At 38.9% G+C, this 25,283-nt stretch overlaps 1 protein-coding gene across 3 annotated transcripts in view; it reads left to right on the plus strand.

The window, feature by feature from the left end:
* Window positions 1-24,568, plus strand: part of LOC121322818 (WW domain-containing transcription regulator protein 1-like) — a 35,266-nt gene extending 10,698 nt beyond the window's left edge. Inside the window, exons 2-7 of one of the 3 annotated variants that reach the window (XM_041263157.1) lie at window positions 11,242-11,378; window positions 16,305-16,412; window positions 19,332-19,564; window positions 20,944-21,074; window positions 21,386-21,498; window positions 21,913-24,568. In XM_041263157.1, the coding sequence (XP_041119091.1) occupies window positions 11,242-11,378; window positions 16,305-16,412; window positions 19,332-19,564; window positions 20,944-21,074; window positions 21,386-21,498; window positions 21,913-22,094 (904 nt within the window). In that variant the 3' untranslated portion in view covers window positions 22,095-24,568. Of the gene's footprint in view, window positions 1-11,241; window positions 11,379-16,304; window positions 16,413-19,331; window positions 19,565-20,940; window positions 21,075-21,385; window positions 21,499-21,912 lie in introns of all 3 variants that reach the window. The other 2 variants (XM_041263156.1, XM_041263158.1) reach the window with 2 other exon arrangements.
* The last annotated feature ends 715 nt before the right edge of the window (window positions 24,569-25,283 follow it).

The raw sequence follows: 25,283 nt of genomic DNA on the forward strand, positions 1-25,283 counted from the left end.
TAAGAGAAATTATGATTTATTAATATTATATATATATATATATATATATATATATATATATATATATATATATATATATATATATATATATATATATATATATATACACACACACACACACACACACACAAAAACTGAAATGACATGCCAAACTGTAATATAGAATATATGCAGTAGGAATTACAGAATAAAATACTGCCAGAAAGAGCTTTTGCACATACAATCAAACAAACAAACCCAACACAATTTCCAGTTTATCTACTCTGTATAAATGCATGTAGGAGGTTTCCAGTGTGTCTCTTATTGAGTTTAAAGCAGTGTTGCACTGCAGTGAGGCGAGTGAACACTGCAGACCTCTCTTCATCACCAGGAATGTGAGCAGTAGCTATGTGGGTGTATTGTTCACAACAGGAGAAAGGATTTATCAAACTCAACTGCAGTTCTATACTGTTGGCATTTCATTCACCAGTCCAATGGTTGTGTGCACATTTGCAAAGATAAGATACCTATAAGAGTACATAGCCTCAATTTATTTAATTAATAAATCAGCTGCCTTTAACCTTTGGGCACTTAGTGACGACACAGAATGGTAACCCAAAGATAAACAAGGAACAATATTATAAATGGGAATACCCAAGCCTGGTTTACTGGCCTGCTGTATGCTGTGCTTTATTGAGTTAAGTTTATAGACATTTATAGGAACTGACATATTTTACATGATTTGTTCCATAAGACCAACAAGACAAGTTTAATGCAACACCAGGAAACTTTCTAGTCAACTCCGGGATATTTTCAGTAACTCAAATCAAGATTGTTTCTGTGTTGTGGTCTAAACTATTCACACGGTGAAAGTTGATTAAAAATGTCCTCCTCAACATGTTGCCCAGAAATTGCCCAGTAGTTTCAACTTTTAACCAATGTGTTGGTCTTATTCCTACTTAATACACTTCATTGGATTTCCAGGTGTTCAGGTGGAGGGGTCTTGATTTGAGTTCCTGATGGTGCAGAGGGAAGAAAGGGCCTGGTGGCTCAGGGGCCCTGGTTAACAGCGGAATCAGTTTGGTAGTTTCTTTTTCAATTATTGCAGCTGTAACATCACACCCTGTTCATCAGGACAACACAAACTAGAAAAAAAAAAACATTCTGTGGTGACAGACAATGAGTCTTATTCATGCACATAGTTGCAGGCACACAAAAAAAAAAAAAAAGTCAGAAAATCGTGAGAACGTTGCTGCAGAGCAGCTGTCTCAAAGTTTTTTTTTTCCTGGTTCACTTTGCCTTGTTCAATGACAGGAGCTGCATGACTGTACTAACGGTCACAGAATATATAGCTTTTACATTTGCTATTACACTTTTTTTTTTTTTTATCTAACTAGCTTTTGCTGTAGGAAAATGTTATCACAAGAACTCTCGATTTAACCCCTCTGTAGCACTTGTGAATTACCTGTTGCTATTTGTATGCTATTAAAATTTGTTTTATTGCTCCAATAAAATGTAATCTTGCACTCACTCCTGCTCAAACACAGGGCCCTGTAGTGTTTATGTTAGGAGTCCATGCTGCACATACCCTAGCTCTGTAACATTACCCCTTTGTTTACCGGTGCAAACTTAGCACTGGAGTAAATGCTTTGTGAATCTGCCCCCTTCTTTAGTGGCATTTATTGATATTGTAATATATATGCATATATTTCTTTATTTAAAAAAAACAACAAGAGCAGGTTGTTAGATCTACAGATCTTAGATCTACAGTGGGCAGGTGCAAAACAACAGGAGTTATTGCTGACTACAAAAGCTACTTAATTGCACAGATTCATGTTAATAATGAAAAAAGACTGTCCTTGCCTTCATTGGCAAGTCTACTGTAGGGTTTGTAACAAAGCGCTCCTTTGTGTTCCAAGGTGTAGCTAATTTCAAGTGATCTATTATTTCTCCGAACGAAGTGTATATTTTTAAATGTTTATGGCTGTTGTGTGTTGGAACACAATGGTAGAGGTGTATTTACCTTTTATGTACGGTAAAACACGTTCTTCTGCACAAGCAGCAAAGAAAAAGATTGACGGTTATTGGAGGCATTCAACTGGAAGGTACTGGTACAGTATGTGCAATGCAGCTAACTGCTTTCTAATGCTACAAGGGTTTTTTGTATTAGCTCATTACTTGAATGAAAAATATTTTACAGGCTTTTGTATAATATAGTTCTGTCTAAGTCTGTGTTTTGTCATTTTGATGTGTCTGTCCTCTTATTTATAGTAAGTACATCATTACAGAACTGCAGAGATAAGCTCCTACTAACACAGCTCTAATATTTTGAACCCAGCTTTCACGAAGAATGAGAAAAAGTGGGATTTCGGGAAGTCATTCATAACGACGGTGTCAAAAAAATCAGGAGGCCGAGTGTGCAAATGCAGCCACTGCCCGAGGGTTAAGTTATAGGACTCAACGCAGTATGACAAGAACCCTGCTACATTTCCAAAGCAGGGGTCAATTAGCTGCTAGCAGACACAGTTTCTTTATTTTGGAAGGGTTTTGATTAGGCACAGGACTTTTTATCCAAGCCTTGCCAAAGTCTGTTTTTGATGGCAACAGACCCTTTTTTCCTTGTCTTCAGCCATCAGTGACTGTCTGGTAGGGCTTAGTGCAAACACCACACCAGACTAGCAAGAGGAGATCTCTAAACACCACACCAGACTAGCAAGAGGAGATCTCTCTAAACACAACACCAGACTTGCAAGAGGAGATCTCTCTAAACACCACACCGGACTTGCAAGAGGAGATCTCTCTAAACACCACACCAGACAAGCAAGAGGAGATCTCTCTAAACACCACACCAGACTAGCAAGAGGAGATCTCTCTAAACACCACACCAGACTAGCAAGAGGAGATCTCTCTAAACACCACACCAGACTAGCAAGAGGAGATCTCTCTAAACACCATAATTTGATTTATTTGTTTAGATTTTTAACAATTTTAGAGCCGTCACTAACATTCTTCTTTAGTACATGATTTGGTGGTCCTCTTTGAACACTTGCTATTTTAAATGTGTGCAGACAAATGCCTACAGGTATGTGTTGAGTTAATTGTTTATTCATTGTGTGTACAATGATTGTCTACAAATAAAGAAATAAGGATGAATAATTGACAGATTGTGACATCAATATATAATATATCACCAATTTAACTAGCTACTTGTGTGTGTGTGTGTGTGTGAGGGCAGGTATTACTATCAATGTGCAGACAACATTTTGAGAAAATGTCTCCACAAAGATAGTATTCCTGAAAAACTACGTTGTGGGGATGTCCTCACTTTGTAAAACACTTTTTAAAGAAATAAATATGCCTTCAAAAAAATAAAATTGAAGTGTCAAAATATTTAGTTTGTTGTCGACATTCACCCTGTGTGGAGATTTGTCTGACTGGAGTTAGAAATAGTAAATAAAAATAAAGAGATTCAATGAGAAGTCTCCACAAATAAAGGAATGCAAATGTGTGTGTGTGTTTTTGAAACCAGTAATTTGTTGGATGTTGCAACTTTCCAGCCATTTTCCACTCAGCATCTTAAAACCAGGAATGCTGGGCATTGCGAGCTAATACATGGTAACCATGGCAACGACAGAAATGCAGCTTAGGCCCAGTACATTTCTGCATGGCCCGATTACACTACATTCCTATTTTCTATTAAACACCAAAAGAGTGTTGCTTCCTGAGGTCACCGAGGTACAGGCTGGAAGCTGTTACCATTTTCTGTAAGCTAATCAATGTATTGACCTGGAAGCCAGGGTTGTCAGATTGGGTTAGGTGTTGTACCAGACTCGGCTTTGTACCAGTGTATACCTATTTCTCTGGGACCAGCTTCCTGTTTATGGAATTCCTGAAGACCCTGTGGGTCAGTTGGAAACATCCTGATGGGAGGGAGGGTTCGGACTTCCATAGGAGAATTGCAATGAACTCATTCTGGATCTCTGTTAGTTATCAGTTTATTTTCAACTTGTGTCAAATACTGCAGTTAACATTCTTCGATCTTGCAAAGAAAGCACTTAAGCACAGTGATTTTAAACAAATGCAAAACTTCAATTACAGAAGTTTAGCCAAATTCTATTTATTTGTTTGTTTTTAATGAGAGCATCTGATTTTGAAGCCAGTTCTTTAAGATCCTCTCCATTTATAACTTCTAGTTTAAATATGTTTCAGGCACTGCGGTTGGCATCCCTTCCCCTAAGGTCCTGCATCACTATTATAGTGTAGTTCTTAATTATTCTGATGATTGCCATCAAATGAAGCTGACACCAATGCTGTTCAAACTCTGAGTCTTACTGTAGTTCTGTATAGTTTTTCAGATCATACTAAAAATGCATTGTAACACAAGATAATAACATGTGCAAATGTATCTGGAAATCAAGAAAAAAAATAGATCTTTGTGTTCCTTTCTTAAGTATTTCTGCATATGAATGTTTTACTTGATAATTTTCTTCTTGCTTGACATGAGCCCCTTTCATGGAGTCCTGCAGTTACTTAGCATACTGGGCCTGTAGCCAAGCTCTTCAGATTATATTATCAATATGGCTGAATGGTGCATTTGTTTCTAGTTCGTGCTGCTGTCTCGCTGTTGGTGAGGTTCACATGAATGAATCTGATACAGGGAAATTAATCTTGTTAGTGTTAGTTGTAATTAATAAGTCATTAGGCGGTTTGTTGACAGAGCGCGCTGTCTACCAAGCTGTGTCTGTGTTAGTTGTCCAATGAAAGGAGCTGCTTTTTAAAGAAGGTTAAGCTAATTTCCTAAACCCTATTTACTTCTACAGGTTTTTAGTTTCTGTGTGAAAACACTTTAGTGGAAAATTCATTTAAAGGGCTTATCCAATTATCTTGCTCCAAAGACACTGGCGTATATAGTGTCACCCTGTGTAATTATATTTCACAGAGGTATAACATTCTGTTGCAACTTGCATGTGCAGTACTGCCCGTAGAAACTGCTGCAAAAATATACTTTTTACTGGGAGTCTGTTAAACGTACTTTACTTTCTTTAAATGTCCATATCCCGATATAATGTTAAGCCAATGAATATTAAAAAAAGTCTAGTAAATTATTAATAATGAAAAAGTTTATTGCTTTACAGCTGTTTGGTGTTTAACAGCAATTTATTGGCACGAGATGCATTGTACATTTATACGCCCTTGTACATTTCAAATCATTGTCTACAATATTATATAAGGATTATGAATTTGGAAGAATGTGGCCTCCGAGTGTGTTGTTTACTGTCTGTTGTGTGCACAGCAATATTCTTCCGTGATGTTCTAGCTGTTTGAGTTTGATGGCTCCACCCTGTTTCTGTGCGAGTTCCTACTGTAAGCCCTCAGCTAGTGACTGATACTGGCAGTGAAGTGTGATAGCTATAGTTAGAACGCTCCATCAACAACTGTGCTCCAGTGTCTGCTGCAGGATTCCCACCAGTTGTTTCAAGGGTAACAAGAGGAGCCACCCATAGTGCTTTGCAACAGCTGTACATGTGGACCTGAGGGAAACTAACCCATCTACGAGCCTACAAATATTCGCGGATCGCACCAAGAATACACGCTCTATTAAAGATTAAGCATCGCTGTCACGTCCGCATATTAAGTTTATTAGGTTTTCTTTTAATTTTATTGCAGATATTGTTCTGCTGTGATGATATGAGTATATTTAATTGCCGGATACTTTTTGTTCTTAGTTTTTGTTTTATGCTTGAAAAAACATAGCAGCCAGCTATTTGTGTAATATTTCAGTAGAAAATATAAATCTATAGCACTTACATTCTATGGCATTGTAATCCTAATGCTACAGTACTGATAAAGGCATAGCTGAAACATTTATCTTCTTGTCTGTTTAATCCTTGGCTAATCTATTTGTCATTAGTAGAAAAGTGTTAATGGCATGTGACATTTAATGGAGTAAAAAAATATATAATGTTCATTTACAGTAAGGGCTGAGATCCACTTCAATGAAATTCTGCAGCTCGCGCTTTAATGTTTAAGAATTAGAACAGTTGAATAATTAAAGTGTCATGTATTAAAATGCTATGTTTTAAGGCTTCTTTCAAATGGTGAAAACTCTTGAGTCTTGTGCGCCACTTCGTTTCAAAGACTTAAAGGCAGACTTGAGTTCCCAGGTGCTTCTGTATCTGAGATACACAAATAACTTTCTCTACTAGTGAGAACTTACTTTGTCGCAAATTATCACAGCTAACAAGGAATTGGCACGTACTGTTTCCTTCCAGAACAATAAAACACCTTGCAGCCTCATCACATTGAATCTGTGCTGATCTTGCCAAACTATTAGCAATCTGGATATTTTCTGATAAGAAATGTAATTCAAATAAATATTAGGATTGAGAATGACAGATGTTACTTTCTTTAGGTTGAGCAGAGACATGGTTAAAAGTTCCAGATGCACAGTTTGAGTTGTTCAGACATGTATTTGTTAGGCTCTGCATTGCAGTCCCATACTGTCTTGATTATCCAGAGCAGCTCTCACAGTGTTGCGTTGGTTAATGGAACAATCTATTAATAGCCCTGCATTCCATTTCCTTCTCGTCCCTCCCTTCCATTTTGTAATTCAATGTAATACATCTGGCTCCAAAATTCCAACTGGTGTGTCTAAGTATGCTGCAGCAGCTACAAACAGTTTGAATCCTAAGATTTCTCTGGGTGGGGAGACTTGTATTTACTCGCTGTACTTTGAATAAAACGGTGCTCAGCAGAATTGCATGCTTTTTTTTTTTTTTTTTTTTTTTTTATGAGTTACAAAATCAAACCACTTAAAACCAGTCTAATTAACATATATGGTTGAGTGGGGGCTCAAGATATTACCTTGCCATAGACCTCAACATAAATGTACATTTCTAGGCTGGTCAGGTTACAAATTAAACTGTTTTTGAAGCCGTAAAACTCTAACCAATGAATAAACGGCCAAGAAGAGTAATGCTGTAGCTATGCCTTCATCAGTACTGTAGCACTAGGAAATATTTCGTTTCCTATTGTAAAGGACAGATTAGAAGACTGCCCTCCTCGGCGCCCAGACCTTGCAGACATGCCCTGTGGAGAAGGACATCTTGTCAAATGCTGGTGGAATTTTTATTTTAAACAGTTTTAAACCTATCTGCTGCTTTCTATAGAATACATCTGACTAGAAACGTAAATAGAAAATAAAGGTTAAACAGTACGCTAAGAGGAATGTCCCAAAAGAAAAGGCCAAGTCTACACAATGTGGACTCACTCTACAGCTTATTGCCATAAGACATGTGGGACAGGTTTAGGTATGTATGCTGTAGGGCACTGTTCGCTACCATGTGCATGTGATAATTTCGTTACCAAACCCTCACTCTTTGTTTTCAAAAGAGTCTCAACTTGTGTCTTTGTCTTGAGTTTGCCGTAACAGAAGACTGTGTGTGAAATGGATCGCATTAAAAGGGAAAGGGGAGTTCGAATGAAACCCTACAGCACTTGATTATTGTTACCTGTCTCTGTTTTGAAATGTGAAAAGGGTTATTGAGAGAAGCGTCACTGGGAATTTAATTCCTTTTAACTCCTTCTAGTCCATCTCTGATAAATTGTCATGTTTAGGTATCTGACAAATGAATGGTTGATGAATGGATAAGTTGCAGGGATTGGATAGTTTAGTCGACTTTGGTTCCTCTGTCTGTAATAGAAGGCCAGGTTTAACCCGATAAGATCTCTTGTCCTCAGAACACCCTTATACCAGCACTGCAGTTCTGTTCTTGTCACCATTTCAAGTACTGTCACAAGGTACTGTAGACTTTCTGTTGAAGCAACTTTGTGTCAACATTCAAAAGTTTTGTTTGTGGTTCTGTGCCAAACTGAAGGATTACAGGGTACAAAGATAAAATAAAAAGATTGAACAGGTTCTCAAATATTCCTGTGAGATATTCTGTGAAAGTTCAAGTTCAAGAGGCTCTGTGAATGTCAGTAGCACAGCCCCCTTAGCTACAGCCTGAGACCATACTCAAAGCCTGGTTCCAGTACAACCCTGCAAAAAGAACATGGCCCACTTGTGTCAGTGGAAACAGGGTATTTTGTCTGTGCACTGACCACTTGACCAGATATCCTCCCGGGATAAATAATTACAAAGTGTCCTTTGACCTCTGCCCCTACACTGACATATGCTGCAAGTAATATGCCAAGTAAGAGCAGGATGGAAATTCCCAACAGCTGCCCATAGCTGCTGCCTGATTACGCCTAACCTCAGCATCTTCATGGCCTGTTTATTTTTAGTAGTCTTTATCCACATTCTTCAAATAAGTCTATATACTTGGTATGACAACAATGGCAACTAGACACCACATTGGAACTTTAGAATCACCAGTGTTATTTTGTATAGTCTTACCAACAGAACTTCAAAATTTTACACTTGCGACCATTTAGGAATCCAAACTGTTGTGACTGTTGTGTAGTGGAGATAACCACAACCCCATAGGTATGACTGTCACACAAAACATGGGATCAACATTCCATAGCACACGTTCTTGAAGATATCAAAATCTAGTAAAACATTATGGTTACATACTTAAGCATCATTTCTGATTTGTTGGGCTAATGAAGCCTACATCTTAACGGCTTGCTTGGAATTAATGCATGGATGTTATCCTATTCTATTTTGGGCTTTTGAGCCAAACCAAGTTGCATTAAGTGAAATAATATGACTCACACAAGCTGTACTATTGATGCACTGTCTTTTCTGTTTTGAACAAAGACTATAGTCTGTAGAATAGAAGCAGGAGCTCTGGTCCCAAAAGACTAAGAGCAGGGCGAGTTCAGTCTAGAGAGCAGACACAAGACTTATAGTAATTATTGTTCTCCCTCTGACAGGATGTGCTCAGCAGACCTAATGTGTATCTGGGTTAGATAAAAGAGCACGTGAGTGTAGGCTGTTTCCCCAGACTCGTGGTTCACAGAAACAGCTTGGAAACACTGTTTCTGTGCATTTCTTTCACCAACAAAATCAGGGTCACGCAAAAACAGAAACAGTCGCTGCAGCTCATAAAGCATTTGATATTTATACAGCATATGGTACATGTCCCAAAAGAAAGTCCCAAGAATGTGCAGTGTAGATATTGTAACCTGGACCTTCTTCTGCAATAAAATACATTAGGGCTCACTTAAAGACGCCCATTTTAAGGGAAAGAAAAGATTGATCAGATAATGCTGTCCATGATTATATTTGGTACTGGCAAAAGCATTCATTCATTCAGCAGAGCGCTAGACATCCATGGGTAGCAGGTGAGACCAAACAGGTTTTTTGAATTCCTGGAAAAAAAAGGCCAGTTTATGAACTGCTGTGACTTTCTTTCTTTCTTTCTTTGGGGTTATTATATTATACTTCTGAATTACTGCTGTGATCTAGTTGTAAAATCTGAGACCAGTTCATCTCCTCTTGGGATTAGTGAGCATTTCGCTTGCCCCTACCCTCCATGCCTCATGAGAGATTCACTTTGCAGCTCCGCAGCTGCCCAGCACCTGTTGTGGTAGAATCCTGGGGGTGGCTGGGCCCCCTAAGCAGCAGGGAGTGACCGTGGCAACATTGGCCTTGTTTCTAGGGCAGGCACACAGGCAGACCAGGAGAGGGCTGTAGATCTCTCTTGTGGCAAACAAGGTCGCACAGCAACGGCATTTTTGTGGTGCTTTTATATCATAAAAAAAGGAAAATAATTTTCAACAAGCTGCAATCCATTAATTTAAGCATTCAATAGGATGTATCCTTATTTCTATTCAACCTCAATAAAACTGGCTCTTGTGTTGTGTACCTGCAATGATTTACAGAAAAGGGGGTAGCAGGTTTCCTGATGTTTTAAAATAGGCAGTGTACAGTCCAGCAGGAACTTGCTAATCTTTTCAATGCATTGTGAATGGTGCAGAGTGAGTCACTCTGTGTGGGTTGGTTGTTGGTGGTGAGTCAAAGATTTGTTGCCTGCACTGCACTAGGTTTTCTTTCAAGTGAGTCAAACGGCATAAGTAAACCTGTCCCGATAGCTCCCGCCTCCCCACCTCCAGACACACAAAGCCAGCCTAGAAGGTCGGGTGATCATAACTGGATTGCTCCTTCAATGTCTGAAAGTATTGTAACTCCAGGGCAAGCTTCCTGCATGTTGCCAAAGCAATGTGGGGAAGCCCACTCTTGTGCTGGTTTGTTAAATACTTTATTGCCAAACCTGCAACTTTCAGGAACGCCAAAATTATATCTGTCTGAGTGCAAAGACATTGATACTACTGGCCTACTGTATATTTCTAGTCTAATGGCGGTATTGCTAAGTGACACTTAAGTGTTAATGCTTATTTAAAGGGGCACAGTTAATGGTCACTTGTATTTAGAAAGCTCACTTAAGTTTTGTTTCTAAATGTGGTCATTAAACTCTAAAACTATTGTTTCCAATAATGTATAATTTCTTTCATACTGAATACATTTTTTTTTTTTTTTTTGGAGCAGGTTTGTTAAAAATAACACTTTTAGACAAATAAAGAATTAGATACCCTGCCATTCAGCTTATCAATGGCCTTTTTCAGAAACAGAGCATAAATGCTAATGGATACAAAGTGTGTGCTTTCAAAATAAAAGCAACCATTAACTTTACACACTGCGGTGAGACCTGGCACTGGAGTGTTGTTTTTGAATCTGGGTGAAAGTCTTCATTCACTGCCATGATATGTGCCTTATTATATGTGCCTGTTGGGCAACCTGTAGCATGTAAGTTAGAGTTGATTCCTTGTAAAACCTGCTAAACATTACAGGGTTGAGTAGCCACTGTGTCTTATGTACCCTGCTGTGCAGCATTCTTGAATTGATGAGTTGATTAAGCAATAACCGAGCAAGACAGGGGGTAGGCTGTCATTAGATAGGTGTTGTCAGTCAAGCAAGGCACATGTGAAAGATTGAGTCCACAGTGGGAGGAGGGCCAGCTTGAGCCGCTGCGTCGTTATTATAAAATATCTTCAGCTGCAAAAGCATTGTTTCATTGTTTGAGCATCTAGCTGCTTTTTTTTTTTTTTTTTTTTACACGCGGGGTAGTTTGTTGAATTGCAGGACCACCAAGGAAGCCCCCCCACCTCCAGCAGCCATAGCATAAACAGACATAACACAGAAACCTCTTTATGATTCATGCATTTCAGAGCTTTTTAAAACTTTATACCTGAAGCAAATGTAATAAATGATACAATAGACTGTTAATGCGTTTTCCTTTTCTCCGCCCTCTACAGCCACATGGAAAAGATAACCACATGGCAGGATCCGCGAAAGACCATGAGCCAAGCGATGAACCAGATGAGCATCCATCCACCGGCCGCATCCAGACCGATGCAGCAGAGATCGATGGCAATGTCTCAACCAAACCTGGGTGAGCCTCTCTTTTTGACACCAATCACAAAACCCAAGAGCAAAAGGTTGTTTGGGGTTCAGCCTGTTGGCTTGTTCCCGTCCAGGGGCACTCCTTACCTGGACGAGCCACAGTGACTAATGCTCTCCCCCTGTGATAACAACATATTAGTCTCAAATCCTGTATAGATGTATGTAGTGTCCAGCCATGCATGTTTTTAAAACTTATCGTGCCACATCATCTTGCATTAATTAAATTAACAGCCAGTTTAAATATATCATGGTAGTGCTTGATGTAGCATTATTTATTTGTACTACTTTCAATGGTAGAGCTTCATATAACTGATAAGTTCTAAGGTTTAGACATAGCCATTACATTTTTTGCTTCAAATAATTTTTAACTTGGCATCCTGTTCATTTCTTGTGTGAGTATGTGTGTGATGTCTTAGTAAAGCCTGAAACGATCAACTCATATAATCCCATTGACTCTATAAACCTTCCATAACTTTGCTAGCTTAACATCACTAACATCTGGAGATGGTAAAGTATATGACTTAAAAAAGTGTGGGTAGTTTGTTACGCAAGACAGGCTGAAACGTTAAACCCTAAAGTTCATCCATTTCCGATATGACTGGAAGAGAGCTGGAAACTAGATAAAACTGAAATCTTGGCAGCAAAACAAGTGACAACATGTTGGAAAGAGAGTGTACATCTCAAGCTGTGACACTCTTCTTTGTTACTTTCCCACTGCAGGCAAGCTTAAAGAAAAGCTGCCTTGCAGCATGTGTTTCAACTATTTCATCTCTGTCAGTCTGTACAGTAAATTGGTACCAAACGTCAGTTCCTCGTGAGGTGTCTTTGTGGTGAAATGGAAAAAGGTGTTGTCTGCGAGTTTTGCCAAAAAGCACTTGAAAAGCTCCTTGAAACTCAATTATCTGAAGGCTTCTTACTGTGCCGGAGAGGAGTATCAGAGGAATCAAGAACAAGCAGACCTGTGAAGCAAGGCATTTCTACAGGGCTTGGGGCAGTGGTGGAAACTCAGGATTAAATACACTGGAAAATGATCTTACTCATTACTGCAGGATCAGCTCAAGATGCAAGAAGCAGGAGTCCAGATATATAAGTCAGGACTGAAAGCAGGCAGTGTAACAACAGGTTCTCACTATGGGCAGCAGTCGCTCGCGTGCAGCCTTCCCTTACTTGACAACCCTATGGAGAGAAATCCCAATCGTGCACCTTGTCACCCCGTGTAAGAGTCTACAGGACCCTGCTCAAAGATAGCTGGGTGGACCGAGGACTTATGACAGCAAACAAAGTTGTTAGGGGCAGGTTTTAATGATGAAAGAGCCAGATTACATCTACTGCTAAGCAAATGTGCGCGCATGCCAGCTGTTCAGCCCTGAAGGTGGAAAGATGTGAAAAGTGTGTCTGTGTGTGTGTAAATAATAGTACAGTGATACTCGGGGATGGGATCTAAACCATTTGTATATCTATCTATCTACTGTGTGTGTGTGTGTGTGTGTGTGTGTGTGTGTGTATATATATATTATATATATATATATATATATATATATATGGTGGCTTGCGAAAGTATTGGACCCCCCCCCCCCCCCCCCCCCCCTTGGCATTTTTCCTATTTTCTTGCCTTACAACTTGGAATTAAAATGGATTTTTATTTGGATTTCATGTAATGGGCATACACAAAATAGTGCAAATGGGTGAAGTGAAATGAAAAAAATAACTTGTTTCAAAAAATTCTAAAAAATAAATAATGGAAAAGTGGTGCGTGCATATGTATTCACCCCCTTTGCTATTAAGCCTCTAAATAAGATCTGGTGCAACCAATTACCTTCAGAAGTCACATAATTAGTTAAATAAAGTCCACCTGTGTGCAATCTAAGTGTCACATGATCTGTCACATGATCTCAGTATATATACACCTGTTCTGAAAGGCCCCAGAGTCTGCAACACCACTAAGCGAGGGGCACCACCAAGCAAGCGGCACCATGAAGACCAAGGAGCTCTCCAAACAGGTCAGGGACAAAGTTGTGGAGAAATACAGATCAGGGTTGGGTTATACAAAAATATCTGAAACTTTGAACATCCCACAGAGCACCATTAAAGCCATTATTAAAAAATGGAAAGAATATGGCACCACAACAAACCTGGCAAGAGAGGGCCGCCCACCAAAACTCACGGACCAGGCAAGGAGGGCATTAATCAGAGAGGCAACAAAGAGACCAAAGATAACCCTGAAGGAGCTGCAAAGCTCCACAGCGGAGACTGGAGTATCTGTCCATAGGACCACTTTAAGCCGTACACTCCACAGAGCTGGGCTTTACGGAAGAGTGGCCAGAAAAAAGCCATTGCTTAAAGAAAAAAATAAGCAAACACATTTGGTGTTTGCCAAAAGGCATGTGGGAGACTCCCCAAACATATGGAAGAAGGTACTCTGGTCAGATGAGACTAAAATTGAGCTTTTTGGCCATCAAGGAAAACGTTATGTCTGGCACAAACCCAACACCTCTCATCACCCCGAGAACACCATCCCCACAGTGAAGCATGGTGGTGGCAGCATCATGCTGTGGGGATGTTTTTCATCGGCAGGGACTGGGAAACTGGTCAGAATTGAAGGAATGATGGATGGCGCTAAATACAGGGAAATTCTTGAGGGAAACCTGTTTCAGTCTTCCAGAGATTTGAGACTGGGACGGAGGTTCACCTTCCAGCAGGACAATGACCCTAAGCATACTGCTAAAGCAACACTCGAGTGGTTTAAGGGGAAACATTTAAATGTCTTGGAATGGCCTAGTCAAAGCCCAGACCTCAATCCAATTGAGAATCTGTGGTATGACTTAAAGATTGCTGTACACCAGCGGAACCCATCCAACTTGAAGGAGCTGGAGCAGTTTTGCCTTGAAGAATGGGCAAAAATCCCAGTGGCTAGATGTGCCAAGCTTATAGATACATACCCCAAGAGACTTGCAGTTGTAATTGCTGCAAAAGGTGGCTCTACAAAGTATTGACGTGTGGGGGGGGGGGGGGGGGGGGGGGGGGGGTGAGGGGGGTGAATACTTATGCATGCTCAAGTTTTCTGTTTTTTTGTCTTATTTCTTGTTTGTTTCACAATAAAAAATATTTTGCATCTTCAAAGTGGTAGGCATGTTGTGTAAATCAAATGATACAAACCCCCAAAAAATCCATTTTAATTCCAGGTTGTAAGGCAACAAAATAGGAAAAATGCCAAGGGGGGTCAATACTTTCACAAGCCACTGTATGTATGTACATATATATATATATATATATATATATATAAATATAAAGTATGTATATACGACGTATGTGTATGTGTGCCTCCTCTATCTGAGAATATGTATATTGAGTTAACATATATATATATATATATATATATATATATATATATATAGAGAATTGTCTCAAAAACAGTTTTTGTCAGACGATGTGTACCAATCCAAGGAGAAACAGGATCCAACAGGATACTCATCAATCACTAAAACACTTCATGAAGAAGAAAAGTAATTGAAATTTTTTTAATCGTCTGACCGCAGCAGGGAGCAGTAAATTCACACTGGGATTCTGCAATCAGTCTTAACAATGTATCTGGACTGCAGTGTCAACAGGCTGGGAGCACCCCCTTCTCATCTAGTAGCTGAATGGAACAATGCTGGAACAAATCCCAATGTTTTTAAAGAGCAGTTCTTTTGGCCAAATCTGTTGCTGTTGTGATGGGTATTTTCCATTTACTGTAGTATTTTTCCTTTTTTTTAAAGAGTAAAACAGAAATGTAGTAAAATTCATGAAGTAAGGATGTAAATCACTTTATTGATCATCTGTATGTACAGGGAAACATGTTATCTTTTTAACATTGGTATATTCATATTATATTTTTAAGTTCTATATTTGGAGCTAATAGTTCCTGTTAATAAATCTGCAGAGTTTGATATGGATTATTATCACGAATGAACTGCAGGGTGACATTATCGCTTTTAACAGAATATCTGCTTGTTGTTTGTATTTAGTAGTTTGGTTTAATGTGACATATTGATATGTACAATTTTAAATAAATACTAGAGCAATGCCTGCATCTTTGTAACACTGGCAAAGTTATTTCATGACTACCAATGGAGATTCCTCAGACCAGTCTTTGATTTTTCTTATATCATAGATCATATTTATTTCCCTTCATCATTAAACTGATCCAAGCAACTCTATCTTTTTTTAATTTGTATTCTGACTGGCAGACCTGGGTTTGCAACTAATATCCTTTGATTGTGGTGGATTTAACCCAGTACTTTCCCTGTGTGCGGAGTTATACGCATGGACCACTGTGTGATACAGTTAAATCAATTTAGTAACATTGACAGTATTTCAGCTCTAGTTTGAATTTACCTTCAGAATGTCTCACTGCAGCATGGCATCAACATTACAAACTCCAGATGTAATACAGCTGCCCTCCCCTAAATTAAATAATTCTGCACTTGAAAAACACGCTTTAGCACAGACTCGTGAATGGATCAATACTATTAGCAATAAGGACAGACCACCAATCAGTGGATTTGAACTGTTTTTTTGAGTGACATACAGTATTGGATATTGATACATGAACTGAATCCAGCTATCTTGGAATTCTTAAAAGAAATCAGAATTCAGGTATATTTTATTCGCAATAAAGCAGGAACTGGTTTCTGGTTGCTTTGTGTCTGCATACTTTATGGAAATATACCTGTATTCAGTAAATCCAGTTTGAAAAAATGGAAATATAAAGTTGAATAACCAGATAACCGTACCGGGAGAGTCCACCTGTATTACAGTCATCTAGTGACATTTTTCTAAGCACAGGCTTCCTTTAATACCTTTGATTACTCAAAAGTACTCCAAAGGTGAGGAGCTGTTGCTGACAGTTCTTCTGATGTTCCTGCTTGAACAGGACAGTTGCCTGAAGGCTGGGAACAAGCAACGACATCTCAGGGAGAAACGTACTTCATTCACCACAAAACCCAAAGCACGTCCTGGCTCCACCCACGGTTGGATGCAAGTAAGTACCACTGTCGATTGTGACCTACCCGATCCAAAACCGTGAAGCTAAAGAACAGAACACCTTCTCACCATCATCACCCTGGCCTGCGTCCTACAAACACAGAATTGGGGGACTGTTTTGAAACATACCCAGATGAGTCTACAGGAGTAAAGATTGAGTGGAACGCCGTGCACCAGGGAACCTAGCCCAAAGATGCGTTTTCAGAATACCGTTCTGAATTCCTGGTGCACACTATGCTGTTTCAGTAATTGTCAATGAATTACACTTGTCATGCAGTAGTTCCTGATGAACTTACAAGGCACTGGAAATGGTGCTAATTGCAAACTGTCTCTTGAAGTCTGGTACCAGACTTTGCTAGTTAGTAGGCAGTGTACACAGTTCAAGAAACGGGTTTGCTGGTTTGTAATGTATAGGTTCAATTTTTACACCAAAATCTCTTGGTTTTGAAACACAGGTCCCGTTCATATGTATAAAATGAGATGAGCAAATGACAGCAGTCATCGTGATCTTTTACCTGCTATTTTGAAACCAGAGTAATGCAAACCTCAGTATATTTGCATTATGCTAGAATTTGCATTTTCTTAAAACTAACAAATCTGGATACATAATTTGGCTTTGATGAAAAGAAAAATTGCTGGAGGTTAAATATGCCTATCAAGGACTGATTTAAGAACCTTTCTGTATTAATAGCTCTGGCAATTTTCTTTTCATGTAGAAGAATGGCACCTTACATATCTGGGTTTAGCTGTGAAGCATCCCCAAGATGGACCCTTTAGAACCCTGTGTTGACCAAAGCTTGGTCTGTTCGCTTGTGAAAGCATGTGATTAAGGTGTTATAAGCTCTCTTTAAAGCAGGAGGATGTTCAAAGAGATCACTTCTTCTTGGTTGATTTTGGCCCAGGCTATGAAAAGAAGTTTTGTTTGGAGCGGGATACTACAGACTTTATGCTTAACAGATTTTAGGACTGAAAAAAGCCCCTGTCTCCCACTACCCCTCCCCTGCTAGAAAGCAGTGTTTTTTGCTGACCCTATTGGATAGCTGATGCTGTTTCTGGGAAATAAATGAATCAAGAAGCTCTTTGTTGGCAGGACTGGAGTTCTTGCTCCTTTTTCTACAAGATGTCGTGACTACATTGGGAAAGTAGTTCTGGCAGGTTTTCCTGTCTTCTCTGCAGACATATGTTGTTCATCAGTGTAATGCATGACACCTAGTGCTAGCCAGTGGAGATGAATTGAGCTTCAAGCTGCCTGAAAGCTGGGCCTAAAGTCTTTCACAGCTGGTCTATTACACTTTAGACACTGAAATAATAACTTCTACAAGTGAGGCAGTACATCTGTCAGGGGCAATTTACACTTGTGTATTCAGAGTTCCGTCAGCCTTAGGTTAAATGATATGTTCCCCTTTAACCCTATAGAATTCCTCAATTCATTTTTAGATTCCCATTGATGTCATATTCATAGTCTTCATAGTAATAATAAAAAATACAAAATTATATTTAATTTGAGTTAAAATTTAAAGTAGAACTAAAAAAACAAAACTTGAAACCCTATAAAATACATGTTGGTCTGTTTAGTTGAGCTAAACAGCAGCGGATCTGAATAATTTACTGCCTCTGTTTGGATCATTGAAATAGAGCCTTTCCTGATCACAGAGTTGCTTTTTGTTGGTAGAAGTGTTCTGTTTAATTATTCTTAATTGCACTGACTTGAAGGACTAGAGATATTCTGCTATCCTGTTTTTGAATGGATTAATCTGAACAATTTTGTAATTTTCAGTCAGGTACTCTTTTAAAAGTGTTATTCGCATTGCTCACTATTCTGGAAAAGATTTCTGCAGTTTTAAAAGAGGTCGAGCAGTGCTTTGTTTTAACCCAAATGGTCTTCAGCAGTAAAACAATTGGAAAGGAGCTGACGTAAATGGCTCCCATTGTTAATGCAGCAGCTGTAATTTCCTTTTTTTGTTAGCATTTGTGCTGTTTTTAAAGAAGCCAATTTCAAGGTAACCATGGCATTTAGCTGAAACCTCAAGGGGAAATAATTCAACGGGACTTATCAAGCAAATCATAAAGATCCTGCAGAAAACAGCTGAACCTGCTTTAACCTGAAACTGACAGTCAATCGCATGCTCACGTCTGTTTAATTATTACAGTGTATCAGTTGACAGGAACAACACCGCCCTACGTTTCAGAGCTGACCCCCTCAAGTATAGCAAAGGTTACATTCACGGCTGGACTTACTGGCTGGCTTACTGCAGGCACTGTTTTGTCAGTTTTCATGTATGAAGGATTAGGTAATGCTCTAAGGAGACACTTGCGTCGTTTGACATTAAACAGATTTAATGGTTTGTTTGGAATACAACCCTACAGTGTGTTCTCATCTTCAAGCAGCTGGGAAAACAGCCATTTGATGTTGTGACTCTAAGCAAGTTATTTGGTTTCTCATGGCAGATTTCTTTTTGACTGGTATGATTTTGACTATGTGGTCCACCTAACTAGTAATTCAAGTCTGCTAGCTGTAACAAACCTTTCCTGTGGGCTTGTCTCCCTCTTAATCCCTTTAAATTATGAATATGTTATGTAAAGAGAAGAGTGCAAACCTAATTTTTCTAATAGTAATCATTATACCCATGTGTGTACACAGCTTTGATGTGCCCCCCTCATTGATGGCTTACCCACTCAGACTAATCCTTTCCCTTTTAAAGATGTACATTGCTTGCTGGCCTCTTAAAATTAATTTTCTTTCCTCCTCAGTAGCTTTAGTACCACGGCTCTTCTGTCAGTTGTTGTTGTCATCATTGTTGTTTTTTTTTACTTTCTGTTTTGGCACCAAAATTCGAACTGGTGAACAGGACCAGATTTTGTACTGGTTTTTTAAATGCTCTAAAATTCAAAACAAATGTTTCTGGTCTTTCTGCAGTGATGCACCAGCACCAGCAGCAGCAGCAGCAGCACCAGCAGCAGCAGCAGCAGATGACCTCCAGTCCCCCAGTCTCCCAGCAGAACCTCCCAACCCCCAACGCCCAGGCAGGGATGATGAACCTGCCCAACGCACTGACCGCCCAGCAGCAGCTCCAACAGAAGATGAGGCTGCAGAGGATCCAGCTGGAGAGAGAGCGCATCCGCATGAGACAGGAGGAGCTCATGAGACAGGTAGCCGTAGCAACACTAGCCTCGCGCGAGGTGATTTCAATTTGTTTGTTTAGTCAGCCACACGTTTTATCCGCATGAACAGCCAAACAAATGGCTAAAATCACTTCCCCTTTAAAAACGTGTTATCGGTTATGTACTCTACTGTGATTACTGCACGAGTTGTTAAATACAACAGTAAAACATGCTGTTAAATGAACCGTGCATGTTTATGAAGGGTTGTGTTCAGAGGCGGTTCAGTACTGAGGGTGCAGTTTGCTCTTCTTGCTGTTTGACAGTGTTTAGCCTTTAAGAAAGGAATGCAGTTGGCTGGTTGTAAGAATCAGTCGCTGCTGACTGGATGTTACTATCCTGACTGAACACTGCTGCTGCAGTTTGAAGCCACACCCGGCTCTTAGAGATATGAGTTTCAGGGAGCTTTTCTCCAAAATACCTCCTTTGTAATTTAAAAACAAGAGATATAGAAGTCAAATACAGCAGTGGCCATCAGTATAGTGGTAACATAATTTTCAATAATATTAAGTCAACCAGAACACTAATACATGGATTTCTGAAGGTCATTAGTTAAACCCTTTCACTTTTAATTGCAACATACATACATATATACATATTTAATGTCCTATTATGCATAAAGGGGGTATTGTTTGTAACATATTTTGGACACTTAAAACAGTGTTTTTATTTAAATGTTTTAAACAACTCCTAGTATAACAAAATAATTAGGGCAACAAAAAGAATAATACCTGCTAGTGTTTTTTTTTTAAGGTAAAGTGTCAGTCATAATTTCAATCCATAAAATATCTTACAATACTGCAGTCCAATTTTATTAGAATGTGTTATTATAGTAGCAAGTGTTATTTTTCTATTCTATTTATGTTTCTGTTAAAAAATAAACATCGAACCTGTTAAAAAATACATCAGTTAAAAATGATCTTTCATTCATTGGCTTTGCCCTGAATTAGGCACCTCGCTTAAAACACTTTGAAGCATAATTGATAGCTGGGTTTTTATAACGTCTTATTGAGATTACAATCTCGGCAACAAAATGCAGACAGGCAGGTAGAGCAGGTGACTAAAATACAGTAGGTTCTATTTTTTCAATTTTTTTTCATATTCTGCCGCTTAGTTCCCTCCCAAGCTGCAGTGCCAGACACGTCTGGTTGTCTTACATGGTTTTAAAATGCCTTCTATGGCTCAAGAAGAAGCCAGTTTTGTTCACACAGGAGCCTGGTTGCTAGTAAAACCTTTTTTTTAACCTTTTTTAAGTGGGGAAAAACGTGCCATTTACCTGTCACAGTTAAGAGGGGCGGTAATGCTAACCCTACTAAACTGCAAAGAGGAATATTGTTGAGAAGGTTAACTGTGTTGTTTTGCCCCAGGAGGTGGCGCTGTGCAGACAGCTTCCCATGGAATCGGACAATATGGCTCAAATACAGACAGTAGTTAACACACCCGCCATGACGCAGGACATGAGAACCATGCCAACCAACGGCTCCGACCCCTTCTTAAACAGGCAAGTGATTTTCGTGTTTACTGACACCTTCTCCCACATTTTACAGTGGAACCTCAGTACTGGGTAGTAGCTTGGAACCCTGAGGAACTGTTGGCATTAGTCTTCGATGCTTACCCATTTGTGCCGTTTGGGTAGGCAGCCCTTTCTTGGGGCCTGTTTGCAAGGTTGCATTTCCAGCATTGCAAGGCAATTCTGTATTCGTAGTAAGGGAAAACACTATTGAAATGTGTTCTGATGGCAGCCGTTTGAAAGGCAGGTTCATGGAATGCGTGGTAATGAAGTGTTCCGCTGTTGTTTTTTCATTCGTTTAGCGGACCATACCACTCCAGGGAACAGAGCACAGACAGCGGGCTAGGGTTAGGCTGCTACAGCATCCCCACCACTCCCGAAGATTTTCTCAACAATGTCGATGAAATGGACACTGGTAAGAATGGGCAGATTGATTTATTTTTCTAAAGGGCCTGGAATACTAGCTCATTTCAGATACTGGTTGCTGTGCCTCTCTAACATGCAGTATACATTTTGCACATAATCCGAGAACTTAATACAGATGATTTTTTAATGTGAGTTTTTATATCCTTGGGGGAAGGATCAAATTTAAAAAAATATTAGTGGCAGCAGTATTCAGAAGAACCACTTCATGATTGTTGTATATCGACATTCACTCTAACTCTCCAGAGGCACATCATATTTAAGGCACCGTTGAATGTTCACATGCGTTTCTGGAATTGTAGTAATTATAGAGCGATTGAATAGTCACCACAGAACAGGGAACCAATGTGGTCTAAAATTGTGATCGAGTATTCATAACTGTGAATGTTATTCTCGTCCGGTTCAGGAGAGAGCATAGCTCAGACCACCATGTCAGTAAACCAGCAGAGCCGCTTTCCAGACTTTCTGGACTCACTCCCGGGAACCAACGTGGACCTCGGCACGCTGGAGGGAGAAGACCTGATCCCGATCCTCAACGACGTGGAGTCCGTGCTCAACAAGAGCGAGCCCTTCCTCACCTGGCTGTAGGCAGGGTGGAGCTTTAACAAACACAAACTGTTCACATTTCCTTCTGGGATTAGAGGGCGAGGGGTGCAGAGCAAACAAACACACCACCCCATCCAGCTAACAAGACTTGCTATTTCCGCTTTCTGTCATAGCCTGTTCAAGTGACACTTATTCTGCCATATGTAAACAATATTTACTACATTTAATGTACTCCCTTTGTGGTCTACCATGTATAACTCTAAACTAGTATATAGACCTTTGCTTCCTACTCTGCCCCATGGGATTAAACACCCATTGCTTGTGGCTCATAATGAACTAAAGGACATGCTGCATTGCTGACAAAGGCTTGGTTTGGATCAGACACACTAATGCAGAGTATAAATTTGGTGAACTTATTTATAGATGGTACCAAATACTTTTTTATATAATGTATTTGTGAAAAGTAAAGCTTTAATGATTATACATAAACTGTATGTTTACAGTTTCAAGTATTTTTTTAAACACAATTACAATAAACACACTTTGCTAGCCAATCAAAGAAACCAATTAGTTATTCTAATTTCTGGTGCCATGTTATATTTCTAGATATACAGCTTGCGTTTTGATGTTGATCACATTAAGGAAACTGTTTTTTTTTTGTGTGTTTGTTTGTTTTCTTTATTTTTGTTTTTTGTTTTTTTATTATTATTTTTAGAATGAATTTGAGAAGAATCATTGATTTTAAAAATAGTTGTGTAATGTTTTAAGCACTAGAAGTCAGCAAATAATTGTAAGATTTCTTCAAAAAAAAAAAAAAAAAAATCAATGTTGTATGTTTTGGGAGAAGATTTTAAATACAAATTTTAGGGCCCACTTTGTAAACTGTAACTTTTAATGCAAAAAATGTGTTTCTATGGGAATCATAAAGCAGAGAATTTTATATTTGCAAAGTGGGCTAGAATTATATACCTAAAGACAACAGCATATAAGTGTGTGCTGCAGGGATTCCAAAAAAAAAAAAAATTCAATAATTCTGTATTACTTGGGTTGTCTAAGTATTAATGTACATAAAATTTGTGATATCTTCAGTTAGACAAATATGGGTCGAATCTTAGTATCAGAAGACACTCTGAAGTCCACCTGCAGAACAACTTGATAATTTGTGATGGTAATCTTTTATTTCTTTCTTGCATGTTGGATGCCTTACCTGCTATTCCTGATGTAGGTGAAATATAATCATGTTATTTATCATGTCCTCTATATTATTTTATTTTATGCAGTCGTGAAACCGTAGCATATGCCTTGTTTAAAGACTGTTTTCATTATTAATTTGGTATCCATGAAACTGTTACTGTCTATGTGGTTATTTTTTTCTCAGCCTTTTTAAATGTTTACAAACACTTAAAAAAGACAGTCTTTAAATGAAGAGCCATCTAGAGTTTCATGCGAAAGGCTTATAGACTTTAAAGGACTGAGAAAGCAAGAGAGCTGCTGGATTATTAAAAACAGGATGAATGCATAAAGCAGTTCCTCCAGCACTGCTCATGACGTCCAAGCAAAGCCAGCTTCTGTAAACTGAATCTAAAGTATATTAACTTTATTTGTTGGACTCTTAACGTACACAGGAGTCCAGAGTGTTATAAAGTGAGGAGATCACAGTCTGCCAGCTTTTCTTGCGTGAGGGAGAACAGTCTAAACATTCGCAGGGTGTTGCGTTGTGTTTGCAAAGGGAGAACTTTTGAGTTTATTCTGTCCGACAAAGAGGGGAGAAGCAGGTAAAAGAGAAGTCAGTGTGAATGCTGTCATCAGAAGCAGTGTCTAAGAGAGTCAGTAAATCATACACTAAATAAAGAAAATGCTCAATGAGTATCCCAGATTAAACTGGGACCATGGAAATTAAGCTCTGTTATTTTCTACTATACTGTATTATTACGATAAAAAAAATGTAAAAGTATTAGTTATCCAAATGCAGATAACCGCCAAATTTATAGTACCAGAATCACCCCAAAATTGTATTTTTTCCTGCTGATATTGAATTAGTTGCGGTGTAAGTCAGAATAAATGCCCCATCAGCGAGGTAGATGAACAGGTGGAGCCAGTTGTTCTATAGGTTACATTCCCAGTCATGACACGTGCAGTGCCTGGATTTACTGGGATACAATGACAAGTCCTCCCTGTGCGCTTATCAGTAGAAGGGTTTACTATATGTGAGTGGTGATAGCATGTTAGTGAATGCTGGAATCACAAACTAATGTTGTTATATGCAACAGTGTGGAGTTCACATATAAGAATGTAACCCTCCATGTGGAGACTTTGAATAGTCATGTAATTCTCTCTCTCTCTCTCTCTGTTTTAATACAATATTGATTGTTGAGATATTAGATATGTTTCTCTGTAAGCGTGATACGTACTGTTTTGTGCCTGTTGTTTTCAAGTGAAGTGCATGTTTCTATTGTTGTTTTTGCATACAGAGAGTATACAGGTCAATCCGATCACATTACAATTTATTATACACATTTGTTTGGTACTGGTTTTTATTTCTTTGGTCTTGTACAAAAAAAAAGAATAAAAACAAATGTAACTGAATTAAACATTCTACCTTCGAAGTTATATGTGATACCATGTTAAAAGAAAAATGGGGCAAGTCACAAGAAGTGAAGGAATGGCATGGTTCCTAAGCCAAATTATGAATGGTCAAGGTGGATTAGTTTGGTAAATTAAACTGAGGGAACACAAAACCACTTTGTGGATTGGGTCTTGGTTTCAGGAAACTAGGTTTAAGGCCACTGCATGGCACATCAGGGGAGATTTGGGGTTTTATACAGCAAAGTTGCCTCAAACTACGTCTCTGTCACCTGGAACCAGGTTTCAAGCCACTGGTCCTGAAAAGTGGCTTTGCGTTCCTTCAGCTTAATGGACCCAACTCATCTTCAGCGTCATTTTATTTCAGTGAACATAAAATATGTATTTTCCTGTGTGTAACACTTGTTATGTAATATTAACTTTTTAAATGCATATTTAACACATCTATAAATCTGTTATGAACTGTTATTTGTAGTGTTAGACATTTCAAAACTATGGAAGTTAGGTCTTCAGTCTTTTCTTAAAGTACAGCACAATAAATACAAATTGACAAATATATTTACGATGACACTTGTGAGTATGCACCATAGAGAGCACAACATACATTTACCAAAAGCAGCATGCACCTACGTTAAGTCATTTCAGCTG

The sequence above is a fragment of the Polyodon spathula genome, chromosome 11, assembly GCF_017654505.1.
Source record: "Polyodon spathula isolate WHYD16114869_AA chromosome 11, ASM1765450v1, whole genome shotgun sequence".
In the NCBI taxonomy this organism is placed as follows: Eukaryota; Metazoa; Chordata; class Actinopteri; order Acipenseriformes; family Polyodontidae; genus Polyodon; species Polyodon spathula.